Source organism: Schistocerca serialis, chromosome 2, assembly GCF_023864345.2.
Source record: "Schistocerca serialis cubense isolate TAMUIC-IGC-003099 chromosome 2, iqSchSeri2.2, whole genome shotgun sequence".
Taxonomy (NCBI): domain Eukaryota; kingdom Metazoa; phylum Arthropoda; class Insecta; order Orthoptera; family Acrididae; genus Schistocerca; species Schistocerca serialis.
Genome location: NC_064639.1, coordinates 65,107,021 through 65,128,848, shown reverse-complemented (window position 1 = coordinate 65,128,848; position 21,828 = coordinate 65,107,021). Strand labels below are relative to the sequence as shown.

At 39.3% G+C, this 21,828-nt stretch overlaps 1 protein-coding gene across 1 annotated transcript in view; it reads right to left on the bottom strand.

Moving 5' to 3' along the window:
• LOC126456767 (filamin-A) overlaps positions 1-21,828 on the bottom strand; it is an 885,319-nt gene that overhangs the window by 385,055 nt on the left and 478,436 nt on the right. The window contains exons 16-17 of the mRNA XM_050092525.1: positions 21,036-21,212; positions 6,183-6,335 (exon numbers count right to left, since the gene is read on the bottom strand). Coding sequence (XP_049948482.1) covers positions 6,183-6,335; positions 21,036-21,212 — 330 coding nt within the window. The remainder of the gene's footprint in view (positions 1-6,182; positions 6,336-21,035; positions 21,213-21,828) is intronic.

Below are 21,828 nucleotides of genomic sequence, written 5' to 3'. Positions count from 1 at the left end.
GGATGCAGAAACCTGAGTAACTGTGTCGTCAAGTTCACGGGGATCACTTCACTTCCAGCATCTCTTATAACTTCTGTGACTTTAATACAGCAAGTTATGAACTGCATAGTTACTTACTGAACACCCTCTAGTTGGCTCTTAATAAATAATACATATATTTAACCCTTGGAAGGAACTTTAATGTGGCAAACAATCCACTGCTAAGTTTCATTAGCTCCATGTGTCCACAATCACTATTATTTGATAACTGCTTGATAAAACTGGAAATATTTCCCACTAGCCACCCATGGTAGATGGCTTGAAGAGCTGATATTTTGGTAGTAGCTGTGTCAAACTCAACAATATTTACTCCCCTCTTTCGGTATCAATTTCCATAATGAAATTATTGTGGAAACTCTGGAACAGGCTGGATGGATAGTTTTGACCAGACTGAACACTTGTGACAATAAATGGTGCTAGTTGCATATTACCAGAAGACCATCCCAACTGCAACCTGTGTGTGTGAGGAACTCTTCAAACCATCACACACTGATGTGTGGCTGGCTTTGCCACCTCCTCCTCCTCCCTTTCAAGGCCACCTGCCTATCCCATCTTCTAAGCAATACACTGAAAGCTCTGTATTTTAGTTCAGAGATTCAGATAGGTTTCTTTTACTGAACCATTCAAACAGAAACATTCTTAACATTAGTGCCAGAATGATAGACATATCATTGCCATTGCCAAGACTGTAGTTCCCACCACTGGGGTGTGGTTTGACAATACATCCATAACACATAATTACTGAACAACTTAATTTGAAACTCACTGTATGGCAAATAATCCGGAGATACAAATGAGTGACTTGAAAACATGCACATATTCATGCCTATAGGCACCAATACATATGTGGACAAGGAAAAAAATTCCTGGGTTTTTCCTGGGTGAAAAAACACTTTTTCCATGTCAAGTGACAGTATACTTTCCCTCAGAACCATAAAACGTATCATTCTTTTGCATGGTTAAGGTTTTATGTACTTGCATAGATCTTCCCGGCACTTTAGAAAACAAAACTTCTCCTCCCCCTCCCTCCCCTCTCAAAAAATGCCCATTTAGGAAAGATCTTTGACATGCAGCAATATGTACACTGCATATTTTCATATTATGGTTTAAATTAATATACTCAGTGTAGCTACAATAAAAGCTAAGCTTTCACATATAATATTAGTCTTTGTTTGCATGTAGTACACTTTAATATACATCACACAAATGTGCCAGTAAAATTTTATATGATGACATAAATGTCTGGTCTTCTGGGCTTGAAATTCTTCTGACATAAGTGGCTGGCCCTCAACATGTTGAGCTTTAAATGAGAATCAAATGCTCTGTAATTTAAGAAATTCAAAACACATTTGCACACATAACATAATTCATCTTGCATAAAATGAAATTTCATTTGAAAGTAATGCATTTCAACCACCATTTACAATATTTTTCTGCGACCATTAGAATTTGCATTAGCAGTTATCAGAGAGCACTAGAAACTAGCGTAAGCGCATGTGCGCAGCTACAACAACTAGGGTGCTGACATGTTTGTACCTACATAGCATTAAAAGACCTTACATTATGTGATAAACACAACAGGATACTCCAAGAGCATCGGAATTTCGTAAACCACACTAAAATGCATAATTCGGCTGAAAGTGCACATTCTATGTCCAGATTTACAAAGAAGTAGGCTCCAACCTGATATTATACTTCTCAGTGTGGTTTTTGGTCTGCAGATTTTCTTGGAGTACCAGTGCTGTATTATCTCATGTTTGGTTCTTTATTATGGCATAACATCATACCTGCCAGAAGATAATAAAAGGCACTTGCACAGAAGTCCATGCAAGTTTGTTTGGACTCAAAACTGTCATGATCAAGGAGCTTCACTTCACCTGACATGTGAATCCTGTGATCTCTTGGTACAAACAATAAGCTTTTGAACAGTCAGAATAACCTACAAAAATCCATTCTTTGCCTTTAAGATTGAACCTTCTTTTGTCTGGTGAGTTATCCAGGATGACAACCTTTTGACCAAATACACCAAGATCAGATAGGTCAGGTTCCCTCTTCAGCCACTTTTCATGCAGAACTCTATCAGACAGTCCTGCAGATCTAGTTGGCTGAGTTGATTGTTTAGGCACAAAATGATGGCAGTAGTCTTGACTCAAGCAGCATGCAACATGCCATTTCAGCTAATGAATGATCCTTTCATTTGGTGACACCATTCTGCTGCATTGTTTGTAGAACCATTAGACATCACTACATTCTGAGGATGGAGTCCATTCTTTCATTGCAGTACTCTGTAATGTTGTCTAACTGAAAGAATTTAATTTTATGTCTAATTTCAACTGTGTTTTTAAATTCAGCAAATTTGTCTACAACTTCTCCTTTATTTCAAAGGAAATAGACTTGAAACCAACTGCTATAGTCATTTATAAAGGTCACAATAAATTTTGCATAACATTGAGATGTTTCTCTCATTGGCCCACACACATCAGAGTGGATTAACTCCAGAAGTTCATTTGAGTTCCCTTCTCATTTGGTGGAGTAACTTGACATGAGTTTTCCATTAAGATGTATAAGGCATTTAATAAGATTAACGTCACTGAATTTTAACTTGTCATATGCTCATTTTTGACCATTCTGATCATATCTCATGAGTTCAGGTGGAATAATCGAGTATGTCAGATTCACATATCACTTTTCATAAGTTTCAGCTTGACAATGGCGAATGCCTTTGGACTATTTTCTGGTAAAGAAAACACATTACCAACCCTATCTGCAAGCACTTTGATTTTGCTGTTAGTATGTCCTATAATTTCATGAGGTTCCTCAAATGTCACTCTGTAGTTGCTGTCCACACCCTTTGCCACAGAAATGAGATTGGTTCTGAGTATTGGCATGTACAAAATGTTTCTGCATTATGGAGTTGACACCACTGGCTGCAGCTGTGATGTGTTCGTCACCTTTACCTGTTACTTATGTTGCACTGTCATCTGCAAGCATTAAATTCTCTTGCATTTTTGTCACATGTGACAATGTTTTTGGATTGTCGCACATGTGTGATATGCATCAATTTATGTTTGTCGTATAAATCGCTAATAACTTCACCATATCTAAGTATTTGGTATTGCAGGAATCTACCTGGTACCTGCATTTGTGTTCCAAAATTCAGCTTCTTTGTAGTAGCTACTTACCAACACTATGTCACAGTGACCTTAAAACAGGTAATTATGTGATGCAGTGGTTGGCACACTCTCCCTCACAATCAAATTTTCCCATGCTTTTTGCATAGTATACTATTCTCTAAGAACAGATACACTGCATTATTTAATTTATAAAAACTTTGGTTATGTTTTGTGTTAAAATAGTTGAAGAGGAAGTGAGATTTATGAAAAATACTGTTTTATTCATACTATCAGACGGAATTGATGTAAATTTTGTTTTAGTTTCAGGTGTAAGTTACCCATTGTAGAAAGTTGAGATAAAACATGGAGGTGTTTTCTTAACATATGTAATTATTTAATGATTATTTTTCCCTTGATAGGTACTTAACAGATAAAAACATCAATTAACTTGTTGGACATTATATTCAAATTGAACGTCTGATTAAATATTCTAGGCATAAATTGCAAGGAAACTACATGATCACGAGTATTAAGCCTTCACACCTGTCATTGTTGGGAGACAAGTGATACTGGTGTTCTATAATATTTCTGTTTGCAATACTTTCCCCTTAAACTTAAATGGGACACTTAGCTAATCTGAATGTGATAAATTCTGTCTGTATCCCTACATTAGCAATCCCAAGCCAGAAAGATGTTTGCAACATCATAAGTGGGGAAAAATGTTGAATCCTTTCACTAAAATATTCGGCATCTGTTATGCTAAGAGCAATGTAGACCAGTGTTCTTCAAATTTATTTTTGTATTTCACAGAAACTAGGAAAAAGTTTTAGAGGGCTGGCTAAGACCGAAACAGGACTGAAAACAAATGCAGGTCGCACTTTATCAACTGCAACCAATGGTATAACTTTTTCATGGCATATTTTTTATATCATCAGCATTACTTTTCTCCTGATTTCTTTCCATACATACAATTGTCATACCATAATTTAATGGCTGCAACAATCAAAATTATTTAAGTCTTCACTCTCAACAGAAAATAACACTACTGTTGTGACTTCTGGTCATACCAACTGCCAAAGAAAGATGTGGAATGAACGTTGTGCCACACCGTGATCAATCTGTGTGAAAGCTCTCATATTTAGTTCTGTGTATGTGAGTGGGAAACAATAAAAATGAAGTGGCCGCCAAAAAGGATTTACTAAGCGAGAAACCTTAATATTAAGAAATGTAGTAATGAGATTACACTACTTGTATATTTTAATGATGCATCATTTAGTGTCCTACACAGAATGTAACTTTGTGAATTGTGTACATTTAAAAGTCTTCAGTGTTATTGTATGTTTGCCTAACTTTTGTAAATTTTGTAACTATGGGATTATGCTGTACTCATTTATTGTAGGATGTGTCACTTTTTGCCTTGCACATAATGAAATTTTGTAACTTACATCCATTTAAATACATGATTTTTATATTATTTAAAAGACTTAAATTTTATTTCAATAAACAAAATGTTTAAATTACCAAATTGCAAGGGGCAGGCACGGATGGAGGTTTTTGGGATGGGAAAGGTCACCATCCAGGCTTCGGGTTTTGAGAGGTCATGATTCAGTATAGTCATTGTGTGTGAAATGAATACAACAATAACAACAGCAATAATAATAATAATAATAATAATAAAGTGACAAAGTCTAGAAATTTGTAAATCATAAATATAAATATTTTATTATAATGTGTGGATCATGACTCAATGCCTCCAACTCCCCTGCTCCCTTGGATGCGCACTTGACAAGGGGAGGCATTTTAACTTGTTTGCCCAGGACAGTGATAATGCTAGAGTGGGCCATGCTTGATGGGATGTAGTTTGACAACACATGCACAACACATAGTTACCAAACAACTTCATTCAAAACCCACTGTATGGAGAATGACACAGAACGACTAACAATTGACTTGAAAACTTGCTCATAAAAACACCAAAGATATTATATGGTGGTAAAATTCTCAATACAAACTATTGTCTGCACTTTCAATAAACACTTAGCATCATCATCTTTGTCAAGACCTTTTGAACCTTTCAAATAACTAAATAAATGACATTTTAAAAAATCTAATCAAACAATGGAAAATCCAGGATAGAATGTAACAATATTGTGAGAAGGAAAGTTGCCACTCACCATACAGTGGAGATGCTAAGTCATCGATAGCATCTTCACAATATTTTAAAAGATTTGAATTTCTTTAATTCCGAAGGTAATTTTCTTTATGTAATTGTCAGTTGCCTACAATTTTCAAAAATCTTTATTTTTAATTATTGAATGGCATTAACACTAGACAAAATGTTTACAGTCATGGACAATCAATACAATAGTAATCAACATCCAGTGATCACTGGTAATGGTAATGATGTGTTTTAACGAATGACAGGTGAAAGCTATGGCACTCATGTTATGTCCAGATCTCTGTGTTAGTGTGAGGCAGACTAATAGTTAAAGAGTTGATTAAACTGCATATAGGGAAAATGTACACCTAGCAACTTGTTTTTGGTCAGATACTGACAAGTTCTGAAGATGACATGAAAAATATATGAAAAATAATCAAACTGAGAGATATGTAAGTACTATAAATTACATAAAGAGGATTCTTGCTGGTTCCAGAAAGAGAGCAGAAAAGAAGTCTAAATGTGAGACAAAATAAACTTAGAGCAAAGGGTTACCTTAATAAATAACAAGAAGATATACAATAAATGAACATCAGATGTTATTTCCTTAGAAGTCGCAGTAACAACAAAATAATATAGCATAAAAATCTAAAAGATTCACTTGTGTTTAGGGGGAAAAAGTGAGATTAAAGTGTAAGGGGAAGATTTAGATAGGAAACCAGTGTATGATATACTGTCATTTGGTAAGTAAGTACATTCTATATCTTTATTTGGTTGTTGTTTAATATTGGATATTTCTTTCCTTTGTATGATGTTCAAATTATGATACATCCATATTCATTTTTAAAACAGTTTCAACTTAAAGAACTCACATGTGATGTTGACAGAGACATCAGCTAAGTCTCCACCACTTTCTGGTAACTCCATGTCAAAAGACGACTGCCTGTTGACTGGTACCAGCTTTAGAGCATCACCAGTTACAAAAGCTTGTACAATTCCCAGGCCTGTTGGTGAGTTACGATTACCTGAATTAAGCAACATACAAAAATGAGTAATGAGAAAGAGTTGAATGAAAATAAATCTAATAATAAGACTATGACTGTAGCTAACATGTAGGAAAAAATGTTCATAAAATCTACTGTCCAAAAAATCAGAGATAAAAAAAATTGTTTTTGGTTCTAATAATACATTATGTTTGCTTTTCATTGTTAAAAATGAAGTTGTTCTACCAGGAAGTAATAGAAGAATTCATTAATAAAAAAGGCAAAACATTTTATTTAATGATTCATTCGCTAGTTTGTCAGCTAACATACAATGTGCCAACAATGTAGGATAAGACAGACTGTTACCATAAGAAGACGTGTGAAACTTCAGACAGGCACAATTAAAAGACACTTACATAAAGCTTTCAACCATTGTCTTCATCAGCAGAAGAGAAACAATCACCATTCATACTCACAAAGTACATCCAACGCACACATGACTGCCTACTCCAGCATCTCTGGCAGGAATGCAACTATTACATGAAATGCAAGTAGAAATCTGTATGGAGTGGAGAAGGGGAAGAGATAGTAGTATATGGGTGGAGAGAGAGAGATGAACACTGTCTGATGGAGTGTGCAGAGACTAGAACACCAACAAGCACAGCATTGGAAGTGCTGGGTGGGTGGATTGGGCAGGTTCTGATCCTGGGTCTTCCACAGGGATATGATACTTGTGGCGAGGGGTCGGGATTAGGAGTGGCATAGGGATGGACTAGGCTGTTCCAGCCCGGAGTTGTACTGGGTGATGAAGGGGACTCTCCTTTGTGGCTGGTTCTTGTGGGTGGTGGGAGGATTGGACTAGGTCTGGGGGATAGTGCCTGTCTGTGAAGGCCATGGTGAGACCCTCAGCATACTGAACAAGGGAGTTCTTGTCACTGCAGATAAACTGTTCCTTGGTGGCCAGGGTGTATGGGATGGATTGTTTGGTGTGAAAGGGATGACAGCTGCTGAAATGCGGGTACTGTTTGTGGTTGGTGGGTTTAATGTGGACAGAGGTTCAGATGGAGCTATCAGAGAGAAGGAGGTCAACATGCAGGAAGGTGGCACACTGGGTTAAGGAGGACCATGTGAAGCAGTTGGGAGAGAAAGTGTTGAGGTTGTGAAGCAACAAAGTTAGGGAATCTTGGACCTGAGTCCAGATCATGAAGGTATCATTAGCGAACCTGTACAAGACTAGGGGTTTGGTGTTGTGGGAGGCTAGGAAGGTTGCCCCTAGATGGACAACAAAATACAACAAAAAGGTTGTCGTAGTAGGATGCCATGTAGGTGACCATGGTTGTACTGAAGGTTTGTTTATACACCTTCACTTCAAAGGAGAAGCAGTTGTGGATTAGGATAAAGTTAGTAAGTTGTATGAGGTAGTGGGTTTGGAGTGTGAAGGACATTGGGAAAGGTAGTGTTGAATAGTGGTAAGACCATGGACATGAGGGATGTTGGAGTATAGGAAGTTGGCAGCAACAGTTAAGAGTAGGATCCAGGAAATAAAGGGGTGGGGATGATGGAGAGTCGGTGAAGGAAGTGGTTGGTGTCTTTGATGTGAGAGGCTAGATTATGGGCAATTGGTTGGAGGTGTCATTCGAGGAAATTCTTGCAGTGGGGACACAATAACCTGGTACAATGGGGTGTCCAGGATTGTTGGGTTTGTGGATTTTGGGGAGCTTGTAGATAGTGGGTGTGCAGGGTGTCATACAAGTGAGAAGGGAAATAGATTCAGGGGATAGGTTCTGCAAAGGGCCTAGGGTTTTAAGCAGGGATTGAAAGTTGTGCTGGACTTCTGGGATGGAATAACTCTGGCAGAGTTTATAGGTGGAGGAGCCAGATAATCGGCAAAGGCTTTCTGCCAGGTAGTCACAGTGATTCGTAACAACAGTGGTGGTACCTTTGCAGGTAGGATGATTAGGTCAGAAATCATATTGAGTTTGTGTATGGCTATTCTCTGTCCTACTGAAAGGTTGGTGTTCTGAGGTAGGGTCCTGGTGGAGGATGGTGAGACTGAGGTGGAGGTAAGGAATTCCTGGAAGGTGACCAATGGGTGGTTAGGTGGAATGGGGGAAGCATCACAGTTTGATGGTGATACAAACTGGAAGAGGCAGGGTTAAATGTAGGAATTAGGGTGATTTTGGTTTGGGGGATTGGTGGCAAAGAAGTGCTTCCATTGCAGGGACAGGGAGAAGGGCAGCAGATGTTTGACAAATCCAGCATGGTTAAAATTGGATGTAGCACTAAAGTTGAGGCCTTTGGACAGGACTGAAACTTCTGTGGAGCTGAGGGTTTTGATGAAATTGTTAACAACAGCATTACAAGAAAGTTTTGGCTCTGAATTTGGTGAAGAATTGGTAGGGAAGTTTGGGGATATATCTAGGCAGGGTTGAACTGCTATGAGGAGTGGATGAGGAGGAACACGGATGGTACAATATGGGTTGGATAGCAGTGCCCTGAGGCAGCAGTAGGATGTGAGCAAGTTTGATAGCTTATGGAGATGATGTCTGGAATGCTCATCCAGGTACTGGAGAGCAAGGGATTCAATTTCACAGACATGATGAATGGAGTAGGGATTGCACAATAGTAGTATCTTGCAGAGGGAGCAGAGGTGGTTCTTGGATGCCTGTGTCATGGAGCTGTGTATTTACAGTACCAGTTTGTGATGGCCAGGGATTGGCAGAATCAGAAAAGGTGCAGGTCATTGTAAAACAAGGGGTGGGATCCACTGAAAGGAATCTTTTTATGGTTAGGCCATTTTGGAGGATGCCATGGTTTAGGCAGCATTTGAGAAACAGGATGTGGGACTGAATTTTAGCTGGGGGAAGGATACTTTCCTGAACTGGTGAGGAAAGATGAAGAAGGGGTTCTTTGTGGCAGGAATGGTGCTAAGGGAAATGGGAAGGACGCAGAAATGGGCAAAATAGACGTTGATGGCTATGAGAGGGGCTGGATAAGGGAAAAGATGCATAAAAAATATATAAAGACATGCAGAAACATACAGAGATGCAAAAATACGCCAAGATACATAAAAGAACCCTCAAATATATAAAAATACAAAAAAAATGTGAAATTGTGTAAAAATGTGTAAAAAATGCACAAAGGCATTAAAAACATACAGAAACATAGGAGAAAAGGAATGATGAGTTATGGGTGTGTGTGTGTGTGTGTGTGTGTGTGTGTGTGTGTGTGTGTGTTGCAATAAGTGAAGACAGAGGTAGGGGGGATGGGTCAGGTCAAGGATCAAGAATTCCTGTGGCACAGGCAGGTGTGGATAATACAACACTAAAGTATGTCAGGGTGAGATATGAGGGGAGGTCAATAGAAATAAATATAATTATCAGAGGAAAGAATCTGGGGCATCAGATGATGCAGCAATACGCATGGTCACGAAGTCTGTGTTGTGCACAGACAATCAGTTTGGTTCGGAAGTGCATGCTGTTTGGAAGGCAGTGAATAAACACAGGAGAGAAGAGCAGGAATGGACACTGAGAAGAGTAATACTTTAGAGAATGGTAACAAAGAAAACCATCACAAGGTTGTAAGATGGAAGAAAAGCCGTTTGACAAAATCAAGCAATGGAAACTCCAGGTAGGAATATCAACAATGTAGGTAAAGACAGATTGCTACTTACCAGAAGACACATTAAGTTGCAGACAGGCACAATTAAAAGACACCTAAAGCATTCGGTCACAGCCTTCATCACAAAAAAGAAACACTCACCATATATCCACACAAGCAAGGACTCCTTTTGCACACATGACTGCCAACTCCAGCATCTCGGGCAAGCTGCAATCTGAAGGGAGTGGGCAAGAGGAAGGGATGGCAATCTGGATGCCCCACTGTGGCTGGTTATTGTCTGTACACTGAAAGAATTTTGGCCCTCACTGACCAACACTTCCAACCAATTGCCTGTAATCTAGCCTCCCACGTAAAAGACACCAAACACTTTCTTCCCCAGCTCTCCACCATCCCCACCCTTTTGCCTCCTAGATCCTTACTCATCACTGTTGAAAACACCTCCATATACTCCAACACCCCTCATACCAATGGTGTTACCGATATTGAACACAATGTATCACGAAGTCCTTCAAACTCCAAACGCACTACCTCATACAACTCACTACCTTTGTCCTAACTCACAACTAATTCTCCTTTGAAGAGAAGGCATACAAACCTGTGGCAGAGCCATGGCCATTTACATGGCACCCCCTATGCTAACCTTTTTATGGGCCATCTACAGGACATCTCCCTAGCCTCCCAAAATGCCAAACCTCTAGTCTGCTCCGGGTTCACTAATGATATCTTCATGATCTGGACTCAGGGCCAAGACACCCTGTCTTCATTCCTTCACAACCGTAACACTTTCTTTTCCATCCACCTCACATGGTCCTCCTCAACCCAGCATCCCACCATCCTCGAAGTTGACTTCCTCTTCTTTGATGGCTCCATCCACCTCTCTGTCCACCATACACCCACCAACCACTAACAGTACCTCTACTTCGATAGCTGTCATCATTTTCAAATAAAAAAAATTCCTCCCATACAGCCTGGCCACCCAGGGATGGCGCATCTTTAGTGAGAATAACTCCTTTGCTCAGTATGCTGAGAGTCACACCAAAGACTTCACAGATAGGCACTGTCCCCAGACCTAGTCTGCAAACATATCTCCCTTGCCATTTCCCCTCACACCTCCAAGAATCAGCCACAAAGGAGTCTCCCCTTCATCACCCACTACCACCCCAGGCTGGAACCAGTGAACCACACCCTACACTAGGGCTTTGATTACCTGTCATTGTGCCCTGAAATGAGTGACATTCTACCCAAAATCCTTCCCACCATTCCTAAAGTGGTGTTCCTTTCCCCTCCCAACCTCCACAACACCCTAGTACATCGCTATGCCACTCCCAATCCCAACCCCTTGCCACAAGGATCAAATCCCTGTGGAAAATGCAACTGCAAGACCCACCCAATCCCCCCACCCCCTTCCCCCTCACCCCTCTCCCCACCACTTCCTATTCCAGTCCTCTCACAGGTTCATCCTACCCCATGAGGGTCTGGCCACCTGTGAAAGCAGTCATGTCATTTACCAGCTCTGCTGCAATCACTTCACAGTGTTTTATATCGGTATGACTACCAAACAGCTGTTCACCAGGATGAACGGCTGCCGCCAAACTGTGGCCAAGAGTAAAGTAGACTATCGTGTGGCATAACATGCAGCTGAACAAATCACACTTGATTTCAATGGCTGCTTCACTATCCGAGCCATCTGGATCCTTCCTTCACCACCAGCTTTTCTGAGCTGCACAGACGAGAATTGTCCTTACAGCACATTCTATGCTCTCATAATTATTCCAGCCTCAACCTACAGTAACATACTGTCCCCACATCCTCCACCCAACGGTTTCCACCCCCCCCCCCCCCCTCCCCTGTCTTATCATATATTCCCCATTCTCATCTCCTACCCTATTTATTTGTCACCCTCTGCCAATGCTCTCACTCATCTTTCCCCACCTTCTCTTTGTTGCTCCTATTTCCCCAATCTCAATGCCCCACTGCAATACTGTGCTTAGCATTCTAGTCCCTGCGCAGTCCACCAGACAGCATTCATCTCTCTCCCCACCCATAAACTACTATCCCTTCCCCTCCTCTGCCCTCTCCATATTGCTGCTTGCATCCCGTGAGACTGCTGCATTCTGGCCTGAGTTGCTGCAGTTGGCGGCCATGTGTGCATGAGGTGAGCTTGCTTCTATGTGTGAATGGTGTGTGTTTCTCTTTTACTGATGAAGGCTGTGGCCAAACTTTTTTTTATAAGTTTCTTTTAATTGTGCCTGTCTGCAACTTAATGTGTCTTCTCACAGTAAGTAGAGCAATCTGTCTTTTCCTACATCATTGATAATCCTACCTGGAGTTTCCATTGTGTGATACAGTGGACCAACTTATATGAAACATGAAAGCTAGAAAATATCTTTATTTTAAATAAAATGTAACTGGTTCTAGAAAACTAACCATGCTAACCTTACATCCATGATGATACAATGGGGAAAGAACACACGGTTGCTGTAAAGATGACATTCATTTTAGATTGACAGCAGTTTTGTGGTAATATATAGAATTTGGGATTGTGTACAGTACCACAATGTTTTGTGAAATATCCTGTGTTCACGTATCACATATCTGTAACATTGTTCTGTAGAAAATAAGATACTATGAGGAGTAGCTCTAATGAGTCTCACAGTCCACAGGCAGCACACCTGCATCTTGACCTAGCAGCAGGGCACCAGCTTGCAGCAGCTGTAAATACCTCCTCACACATTGACACAGGAGCTCAACTACCACCAGGAGAACAATAACTTGCCATCACCAATGAGAAGTAATGTGAACCATACTGTGTGAGATGGTTTTTCTGATGAGCACTTGTGTGTACACGCTCCCATCACTTGCCACTGGCACCACTCTGTCACTCGTCAGCTGTGGTGTTTCGTAGTCAATCAAGACAATGTCCCTAACATCTTAGGCAAGGATTTCTTTAATGCATTCCACTTCTCTGTTGTCAATGTCTGTACATGTGGTATCAGAAGTCATCTCACTCTGAGAAATTGGTGATATCTGTGCTATTTTTCTATTCCGGTTCCATCAGGTCTCTGCTATCCCCCCCCCCCCCCCCCCCTCTCCACACTTACCCTCCACCCATGAAAAAACAAGATATTGCACAAGCTGGACAGATCTCTCCTCCTCCATGCAGACTTTAGAGCCAAGTCATTGGGAAAGTGGTGGTAGTCACCTATCACCCCAACCACAGGGATTGTTTTTGCATCTTGCGATAGGGCATCTTTATTTCAAGTCTGACTTCCCCAAAATATTTTTTAGCATCACCACCATTTGGCCTATTTTCCAGCAGTTCCTGACACAACACTTGGCCTATATTTCTCATTTACCAAACAGGAAAACCAAGAAAATCACTATGCGATTTGAAATGAGTACTCCCTCTGCTACAATAAATAGTCTGCAACAGAGTATATAGAACTGCACCTCTTTAACAACCTAAAGTTGAATACCAGGGACATATTATGGGCAAGGACAGTGTGGTCAACAAAGGCCACAGGGTATACCAAAACCAGGCTGCAGTTATATAAGAATAGAAGAAGGAGAAACAAGGTCAGTATTTGAGAAGGGAGTGAGACACAGTTGGAGCCTGTCACTCATGTTGTTTAGTTTGAAATTTGAGCAACAGCAAAGGAATACAAGGAGACACTGACAAGGGGAATTAAATCTCAGAGAGAAGAAATAAAATATCTGACATGTGTCAATGATATTATAATTCTGTCAGAGATGGTAAAGGTCTCTGAAGATCAATTGGATGGGATGGATAGTGTCTTGAAAAGATATTATAGGATGAACATCAACAAAAATAAAACAAATGGAATAGAATGTAGTCAATTTAAATCAGATGATAACTACCAAAATGATATTACAGCAGAAGAAGCGAAGACATAAAAATACAGTACTTCAATAGCAACAAAAGATTTTTGGAAAAGAGAATTATGTTAACATTTAATACAAATTTAAGTTAGGATGTCTTTTCTGAGTGTATTTATCGAGTTTATCTTTAAGGAGAAGTGAAATGTGTATGATACACAGAAAAGAGAAGAAGCTTTTGAATTTTTATGCTACAGACAAATGCTAAACATTTGATGGGTGGTCTGGATAGCTAACGAACAGGTACCAAATTAATTTGAGGAGAAAAGAAATTTATGGCACTGCTTGGCTAAAAGAAAGAATATGTTGCAGGACACATCCTGAGGCACCATGAGTTGTGTCATTAATAAGAGTGGGGTAGGGGTAAAAATGCAGAGGGAGAGCAAGGGTGTGACTAAAATAAGCAGCTCTAAGTGGAAGTAGATTGTAATAGTTATGCTCAGCTGAAGAGTCTTGCACAGGATGCATTGGTGCAGAAGGCTACACCAAAACCAGTCTTTTGACTGAAGACCATAACAAAAACAAAATAAGATGGTAGTGACAGATGCAACATCACACTCCCCATATGTGGCCCAAATATTCTCGACCTCAGCATTGCTCACCATTTGCATATTAGCCTGGTCTCAGATGATGCACCTTAATTCCATTGCCAGACATTTGAGTCCTATTGTGCCATTAACTATCTACTTTATTCCACTTCTCTTCCAAAAATCCAGAATCCTCCAGGAGGCCAAACATGCAGGAGTCATAACATGTGATCTAAGTGCATACTACACCACACCCATCAAGGGGAAGAGTCCAACTGAGTTACCCCACGGGCACTTATCACAGACAGCACTTTGCCTACTTCAGCCAGACAATGAGCAATTGTCAGTGTGTGAACACATTTCTTTGAACTGCAGGACCTAGTTCTCGTCTGCAGCTTTGGACAATGAACTCACTTGGTACCACTGTTGAGCTCTTGGGTGCAGCTAAGCCTACCTGTGTGGGAATTTAATGGTGCTACATTGACCATTTGAGCTGCTGTCAGTTGTTCATGTCTATCAAACAACTTTCACTGACAGTTACAGAACTGGCTGCCAAACAGAACTACGGCAATTCACAGTTCTAGGCAGCCATCCATAGCACAATGGAATGGCCCACTGCCGCAATGTTTTCTGCCAGATTTTGCACCTCCCACTTTGCCCAGTAGCATGTGCGTGGACTGCCTCCTCTGGCAGTGCTTGCCAATTGGTCACTAACTGCTGCTTGCACTTGTATGAATTACCCCTAACTAACAAGGCTCAAAATCATCATCACTGATATTACAATTGTCACTAATTAATGAGTTGTGGCTGGAACATCCTGAGGAATACCTCTCCAGAACTAGAAATCTTGAAGTACTTAATAAGTAATATATTAACGAAAGTAATCAAGTTTTGGAAACACAATGTAATTGGATAGATAAAAAATTTATTCTCCGAGTGGTGGCAGAAGAACACTCCTATAAAGATATTAAAATCTGTAAGGTTTTGGCAGAAGAGTTAAAGGGGAAAGAAGACGGGTGAAGGATATTGGCTGGTGACATTTAGGAAATGGGGAGAATTCAGAAAAGTTTCCCAGAACCCAGGTCTGGAGAGTCTTACCAGATGAGATGTGAAGGAAAGACTGATTGCCAGGGGGCTTCCACCCTCTTCCTTCCCCTTCATGCATTCTGCCAGAGGAAGAAGACACTGGCTCTGAGAGCTTGCAGACTTCAATATCTTTATATATGTGTGTTCTCGTGTCACTGCTTGGTGAGTAGATTTTTTGTTTATCCAATTATATTAACACATAAGTGCTTTTTGTAGACAGAAGGATCCATATTTGATAGGCATTTGTTACAAGTTACAGTATCCTTTCTTTAAATATTATTCTTTTTGCTTATGTTTTTATGATCTTCATCTTGAAAAAAGATGAATTTTCTGTTTAATTTAACCCCTTACATGTTTGTATTCTTAAATAAATTCTTCTTCTTCTTCTTTTTCTTTTGTCAATTCCATGCAATTGTAGATCACGTAAAATAATCACTAAGAGGAACTATTCTTTTGAATAAGGTTGTTCTTTATTTCCCCAGTGCTTTTAAGTTTTTTGCTTTGTTTTGAATTTTCCTCCGCTTTGAATGTATTCTTCAGTTGTGTTCATTTTGCCTAAGTCTTCTTGTGTGCCTTTGTTCCACTGATTTTTAATCTAGGGAGGTTCCTTTAGTTAGGGTGTTGTCTTCCAGTCTTTTCACGTGTCCAAAGAAACTGACCCATTTTCTTTAGTTTGTGACAGAGTTTGTTAATTTTTTGATAGAGTTCTTTCTTGCTTCTTAACTTGGGTAGATGCTATTTTCATGTATGATAGGTCCTATAACTTTTTGAAGGATCATCCTCATTTTATCTTCTTTTTTTCTATATCTCTTACTGTTAAGTGTAGCAATGAATGAGCATTTGTGGTGTTACAGCAGCTTCATTGTGTCTAATTTTCACATCAATGGAAACTGATTTGTCTTTGTAGATGTCCTTGGAAGATTCGTACACCATCTCCATCTTCTAGGATGTGGCACTGTTGGTTTCTTTATTCAGTCTTTTTGTTTGAATGATTTCTCCAAGGTATTTAAATTTTTGAACTTGTTAATTTTCCTGAAATCTATTTACAGTGCTCTGGGGGGCTCTGACAACATTCATCATGTACTCTTTTGGATGTCAAGATTAGTAGGTTTGCTTTCTCTGATACTCCTTCAGGGACCTTCATTTGGATGGTAGCTGAGTCTATATTTTGTCAAAAACTAAGAGGTTATTGACAAGGGTCAGGCAGTAAAGCACTTCCCCATTCTCCAAATTTTTTTTTCAAAATTCAGTTACAGAATGCAGTAAGAGTCCATTCTCTTATTGGACTCCTGTTTTGATTTCACGTGATTCAGAAATTTTGACTTGGAAATTTTTTTTTTACAAATTGTTTAATCACGCTAAGTAATTTACTATCTACTCCAAATTAATGCAGTGTAGAGGATATGGTTGGACGACAGCATTGTAAGCTTTTTTAAAATTCACAAAGGTGATGACACAGTTTTGCCTCATGATCATGTAGTGACCTATTGTTGAGTTGACGTTGAAGACTTGTTCCACACATGACCTTTCTTTGTGAAAACAGCCTTTAGTTTCCCCCGCATGTTTATCAAGTTGCTTTTCCAGTCTTTTAACTATTGCACCAGAAAGAATTTTGTATGTTTCTGTAATTATTGCCACCTGTTTTACCTCCGTTTTGTAGATCAAACGGATTAGTGCACATTTACATTCATCTGGTATTTCTTCTGTATCCCAGATCAGATTGTCCTATAATCCAAAACTTTGTTTTGACTTAGGTCTTTCAAATTCTTCTTGCAGTAACACATCTTCCATCTCATCTTCATCTGCTTCCTCTTCCATTTCTCGAATTTTGCCAAGTTCATTCCCTGGTATTTCTTTGAGACTACAAGGTGAAGAATTTACATTTTGCTTTGCAGGCAGTACGAAGGTCAACATTTCCTTTGGATTATTGCAACTGACCAGTTTTTCACAGTTGTCAGCCAGCAGTTCACAGTTCTTTGAGTTATTCAGTATTATTTCTCTATTTTCTTTAGTGAAACATAAACTCGGGGGCTGATATACCTGTAGCTCTTTATTAAATGTTTCGTAAAAGCTTGTTGTGTTTTTCTTCTGGAAGAATTCTTCAATGGATTTTAATTGCTTCATGTCAAATGTTCTAGCATTTCCTTTATTTTGACAGTCCATTTTTCTTTGAAGTTTTGATAATTTTCTTGGGCTTTATTACTGTACCAATTTTTTGGTTGGTTGGTTGATTTGGGAGAGGAGACCAAACAGTGAGGTCATTGGTCCCATCAGATTAGGGGAGGAGAGGGAAGAAACTCAGCTGTGCCCTTTCAAAGGACCCATCCCAGCATTTGCCTAAAGCAATTTCGGGAAATCGTGGAAAACCTAAATCAGGATGTCTGGATGTGGGTTTGAACCATCGTCCTCCCGAACGTGAGTCCAATGTGCTAACCCCTGAGCCACCTTGCTTGGTAACATTTTTTTGCATGACAGCATCCTTCCATCTAGAGCTTCATTACAATCTGCATTCCATCATGTGTGTTTCAGAGAACTGCCATTTCCTAGGCTAAAAGTGTAATACTTCTGGAAATGCAATTTTTCTGGAAATGTGCATCCAGCGTTAACTGTCAATTTTGTCTAATAGTTATGCATAAATAAGGGAGATTTTTGAAGTTTTCTTCTATCTATCTTCTGTACTTTTTCAGTTTTCAAGCAAGTGTTTGCTCAAGGTATAGACTGGATTTTTATTTTGAATAGCTAAGCTTTACTGTATGGGTAAATGATGATGGAATCCTCTAGGGTAAAATATTCTGGAGGTAAAATAGTCCCCCATTTGGATCTCCGGGCGGGTACTACTCAGGAGGACGTCGTTCTCAGGAGAAAGAATACTGGCATTCTACGGATCGGAGCGTGGAATGTCAGATCCCTTAATCGAGCAGGTAGGTTAGAAAATTTAAAAAGGGAAATGGATAGGTTAAAGTTAGATATAGTAGGAATTACTGAAGTTCCGTGGCAGGAGGAACAAGACTTTTGGTCAGGCGAATGCAGGGCTAAAAATACCAAATTCAAATAGGGGTAATGCAGGAGTTGGTTTAATAATGAATAATAAAAATAGGAGTGCGGATAAGCTACTACAAACAGCATAGTGAACGCCTTATTGTGGCCAAGATAAACACGAAGCCCATACCTACTACAGTAGTACAAGTTTATATGCCAACTAGCTCTGCAGATGCTCGACTGACATCTCTGCCCAAACTCTTTGCCTTTACAAATGTCTGCTTGTGTCTGTATATGTGCGGATGGATGTGTGTGTGTGTGCGTGTGTGTGTGTGTGTGTGTGTGCGTGTGTGTGTGTGTGTGTGTGTGTGTGTGTGTGTGTGCGTGTGTGTGCGAGTGTATACCTGTGCTTTTTTCCCCCTAAGGTAAGTCTTTCCACTCCCAGGATTGGAATGACTCCTTACCCTCTCCATTAAAACCCACATCCTTTCATCTTTCCCTCTCCCTCCCTCTTTCCTGATGAAGCAACCGTTGGTTGCGAAAGCTTGAATTTTTTGTTTGTGTTTGTGTGTCTATCAACATGCCAGCACTTTCGTTTGGTAAGTTACATCATCTTTGTTTTTAGATATATTTTTCCCATGTGGAATGTTTCCTTCTATTATATTCATATCATTAATATTTGCTAACTTTGACAAATAAAAATAAATGTAAATGTAGGAGGATTCTCTTGATTAGAGGTTCTTTCTTTGAAACAGTAAAAGTAATCAGTTTTCCCAATATCAGATCATATTAACGTAAAGTGACTTCAGTAAATTTTTTCCATCCCAACTTAATGGAATTTGCGAAAATCTCCTCAGCATTGTAATTTCACTAATGTAAAACAAATAATTAACAAAACTCAACTGCAATAATAAATGCAGGTGTACAGCTATATATCTGGAATTTTCTGTGTTGGGGATGTCCTTTAATATAAAAACATCAAGTCGGGCAAACTATCTGTGAGAATTAAAACATCCACGGGTGTGCTGCCGGTCTATAGTGTCCAACGGGCACAATATTTCGGCAATCATACATGTCGCCATCATCAGGTGAACTGACGGACTGAGCTCCTGTGAACGTGCCGGCACGGAGATCCATACGCTATGGCTGCTCAGAGGGAACTGGGTTCAGTCGCGGCCGAACCCAGTTCCCTCTGAGCAGCCATAGCGTATGGATCTCTGTGCCGGCACGTTCACAGGAGCTCAGTCCGTCAGTTCACCTGATGATGGTGACATGTATGATCGCCGAAATATTGTGCCCGTTGGACACTATAGACCGGTAGCACACCCGTGGATATTTTGATTATCAAATACGCCGGGAGAAACTCAAGAATCATATCTGTGAGAAGTAACACAACTTAGTCACTGACCTAAATAATTTTCCAGTTGTGAAGCAAGCAGAATAATACTAACTCCAACTTTTCATAACATACAAATAACAATACATAAAAAAGAACCACCACAGCACACTTGAATGCTGAGGTATTTTTAAAGTAAATAAAAGGAAACAATGTAATTCAGGTCGTGTAGGGTTATTGCACACAGAATTTTCTCCAACAATGATTCAGAATGCTCAGAAAACGGAGAGTATGGTATGGTTTCAATGATATGGAACGGCATGATAACGTTGTTATAATTGTTTTTATGACCAGTAAAGTAGAGAAAATAGAAACAAATGGAAAAAAATTCAGAGTTGATGGTTCAGCCAAGTGGTCTTCTGCACTGCAGTCCACAATGCAACCTCTAAACCACTGAAATGAATGAAAGAGGATTATGTGGTTAGCGTATTTCAAAATACTTGCTTATGTTATATTTATCAATGCACATGGAATAGTCATAGCAGTTTAAAGTAGTGTCTGGTAGTTACCAATTTAATACGAATTGCACAGTTACCGCTACTCAAGCCAAAAGAGGCCATGTACAAGTGATGAATCATTATTGACTGCTGTCAAAATTCACATTCTTAACTGTTCACTGCAAATATTTCCAATGTTCCTTTTCTTACTCTGCTGCTAAGTGTCTATAAAACACCTTTGAACTAATCACATAAATTACGAGTCATCTGCTAAGAGCTGTTATGAAACTGATAATTAAGTACACATGGTAGCCAGTAATTTCCTTATCCTAAACTTCCAGTTTGAAAGAAAGTATATGAGAATCAGCAGCATGGGAATTACGTAGCCACATATTTTCTTGTCATTTCTTGTGTTACTAACAATATTTTTATTACTTAAATTAATATGCGCTAAAAACAAAAGAGATGAATCATAGTGCCACTAACAATTAGAGCTGAACCTAACTTTGAACCATGAATTTTCAACAGTCAAAGATGATCTGACTTCATGGCAATATAATCTAGGATTAATGATTATACAATGCAGATTTCCAGGTTAAGATTGATCTGAGGTTATTTTCTGCCTTAGCCTCAGGTTAAATACTTTATACAGTTGGCTTTCACACACACACACACACACACACACACACAGAGAGAGAGAGAGAGAGAGAGAGAGAGAGAGAGAGAGATCATATTTAAATTAATTATTGTGGTAAACAAACCACAGTGCTTTATAGTATATTTTCACACATGCACGTACCACCAGCTAGAAGATCTCCTGATGTGCGCTGACTGTTGATAACAGTATTGTTGTATGTTTCAGCACTAAATGGTGAAGCGACTCTAAAACGGCTGTGGGTTGCATCAGGTTCATCAACAGAACTGGAAACTGGATGGTGAATGGAAGTAGTGTGGTTACCCTCATGTTGGAGGAAATCTGCAAGCAAACAAAATGAGCATAGTATTTTAATTTTCAGTCAGATGCATAATAGAAAGTGTATGCATTTTGTGAAGCTTGTTGAACATGATGGTTCAGGATTTCAACAACTGCAGTAATTAATTGTAAACAAACCACAGCATCAGTTGCAATTTTACTTTTTGACACTACAGCAAATAAAGCCATTCTCAAGTGGTTATATGAATAAGTACACAAAACAATGCCAAAAAACAAGGTACATATGGAATAAATTATATGAAATGATAAAGTAATAACAAACTTCATCAAAGCAGGGCAGTGTAGTAAAATAAATATCGTTGAATAACAACTCGTCCAAAATTTAATAAGGTAATGGATGTAACACACAAATGCTAGATCCTGGCATTGTAGATGTACACAGATGCAGATTGGTAAGCAGATGAAACAGTGCTAAAATAGGGGAAGAGAACATCACATAGAGACTCTGTAGAGGCCAGGAAAAATGGACTGGAGGAAGGAAATTTTAATGACATAAGTACAATGCTTTAAAAATAAAATAAAATACAATATTACATGTCATTTAAAAGATTTGCATAGAGACATATGAGAAAACATCATAAAAAGAAGTAATACAAAA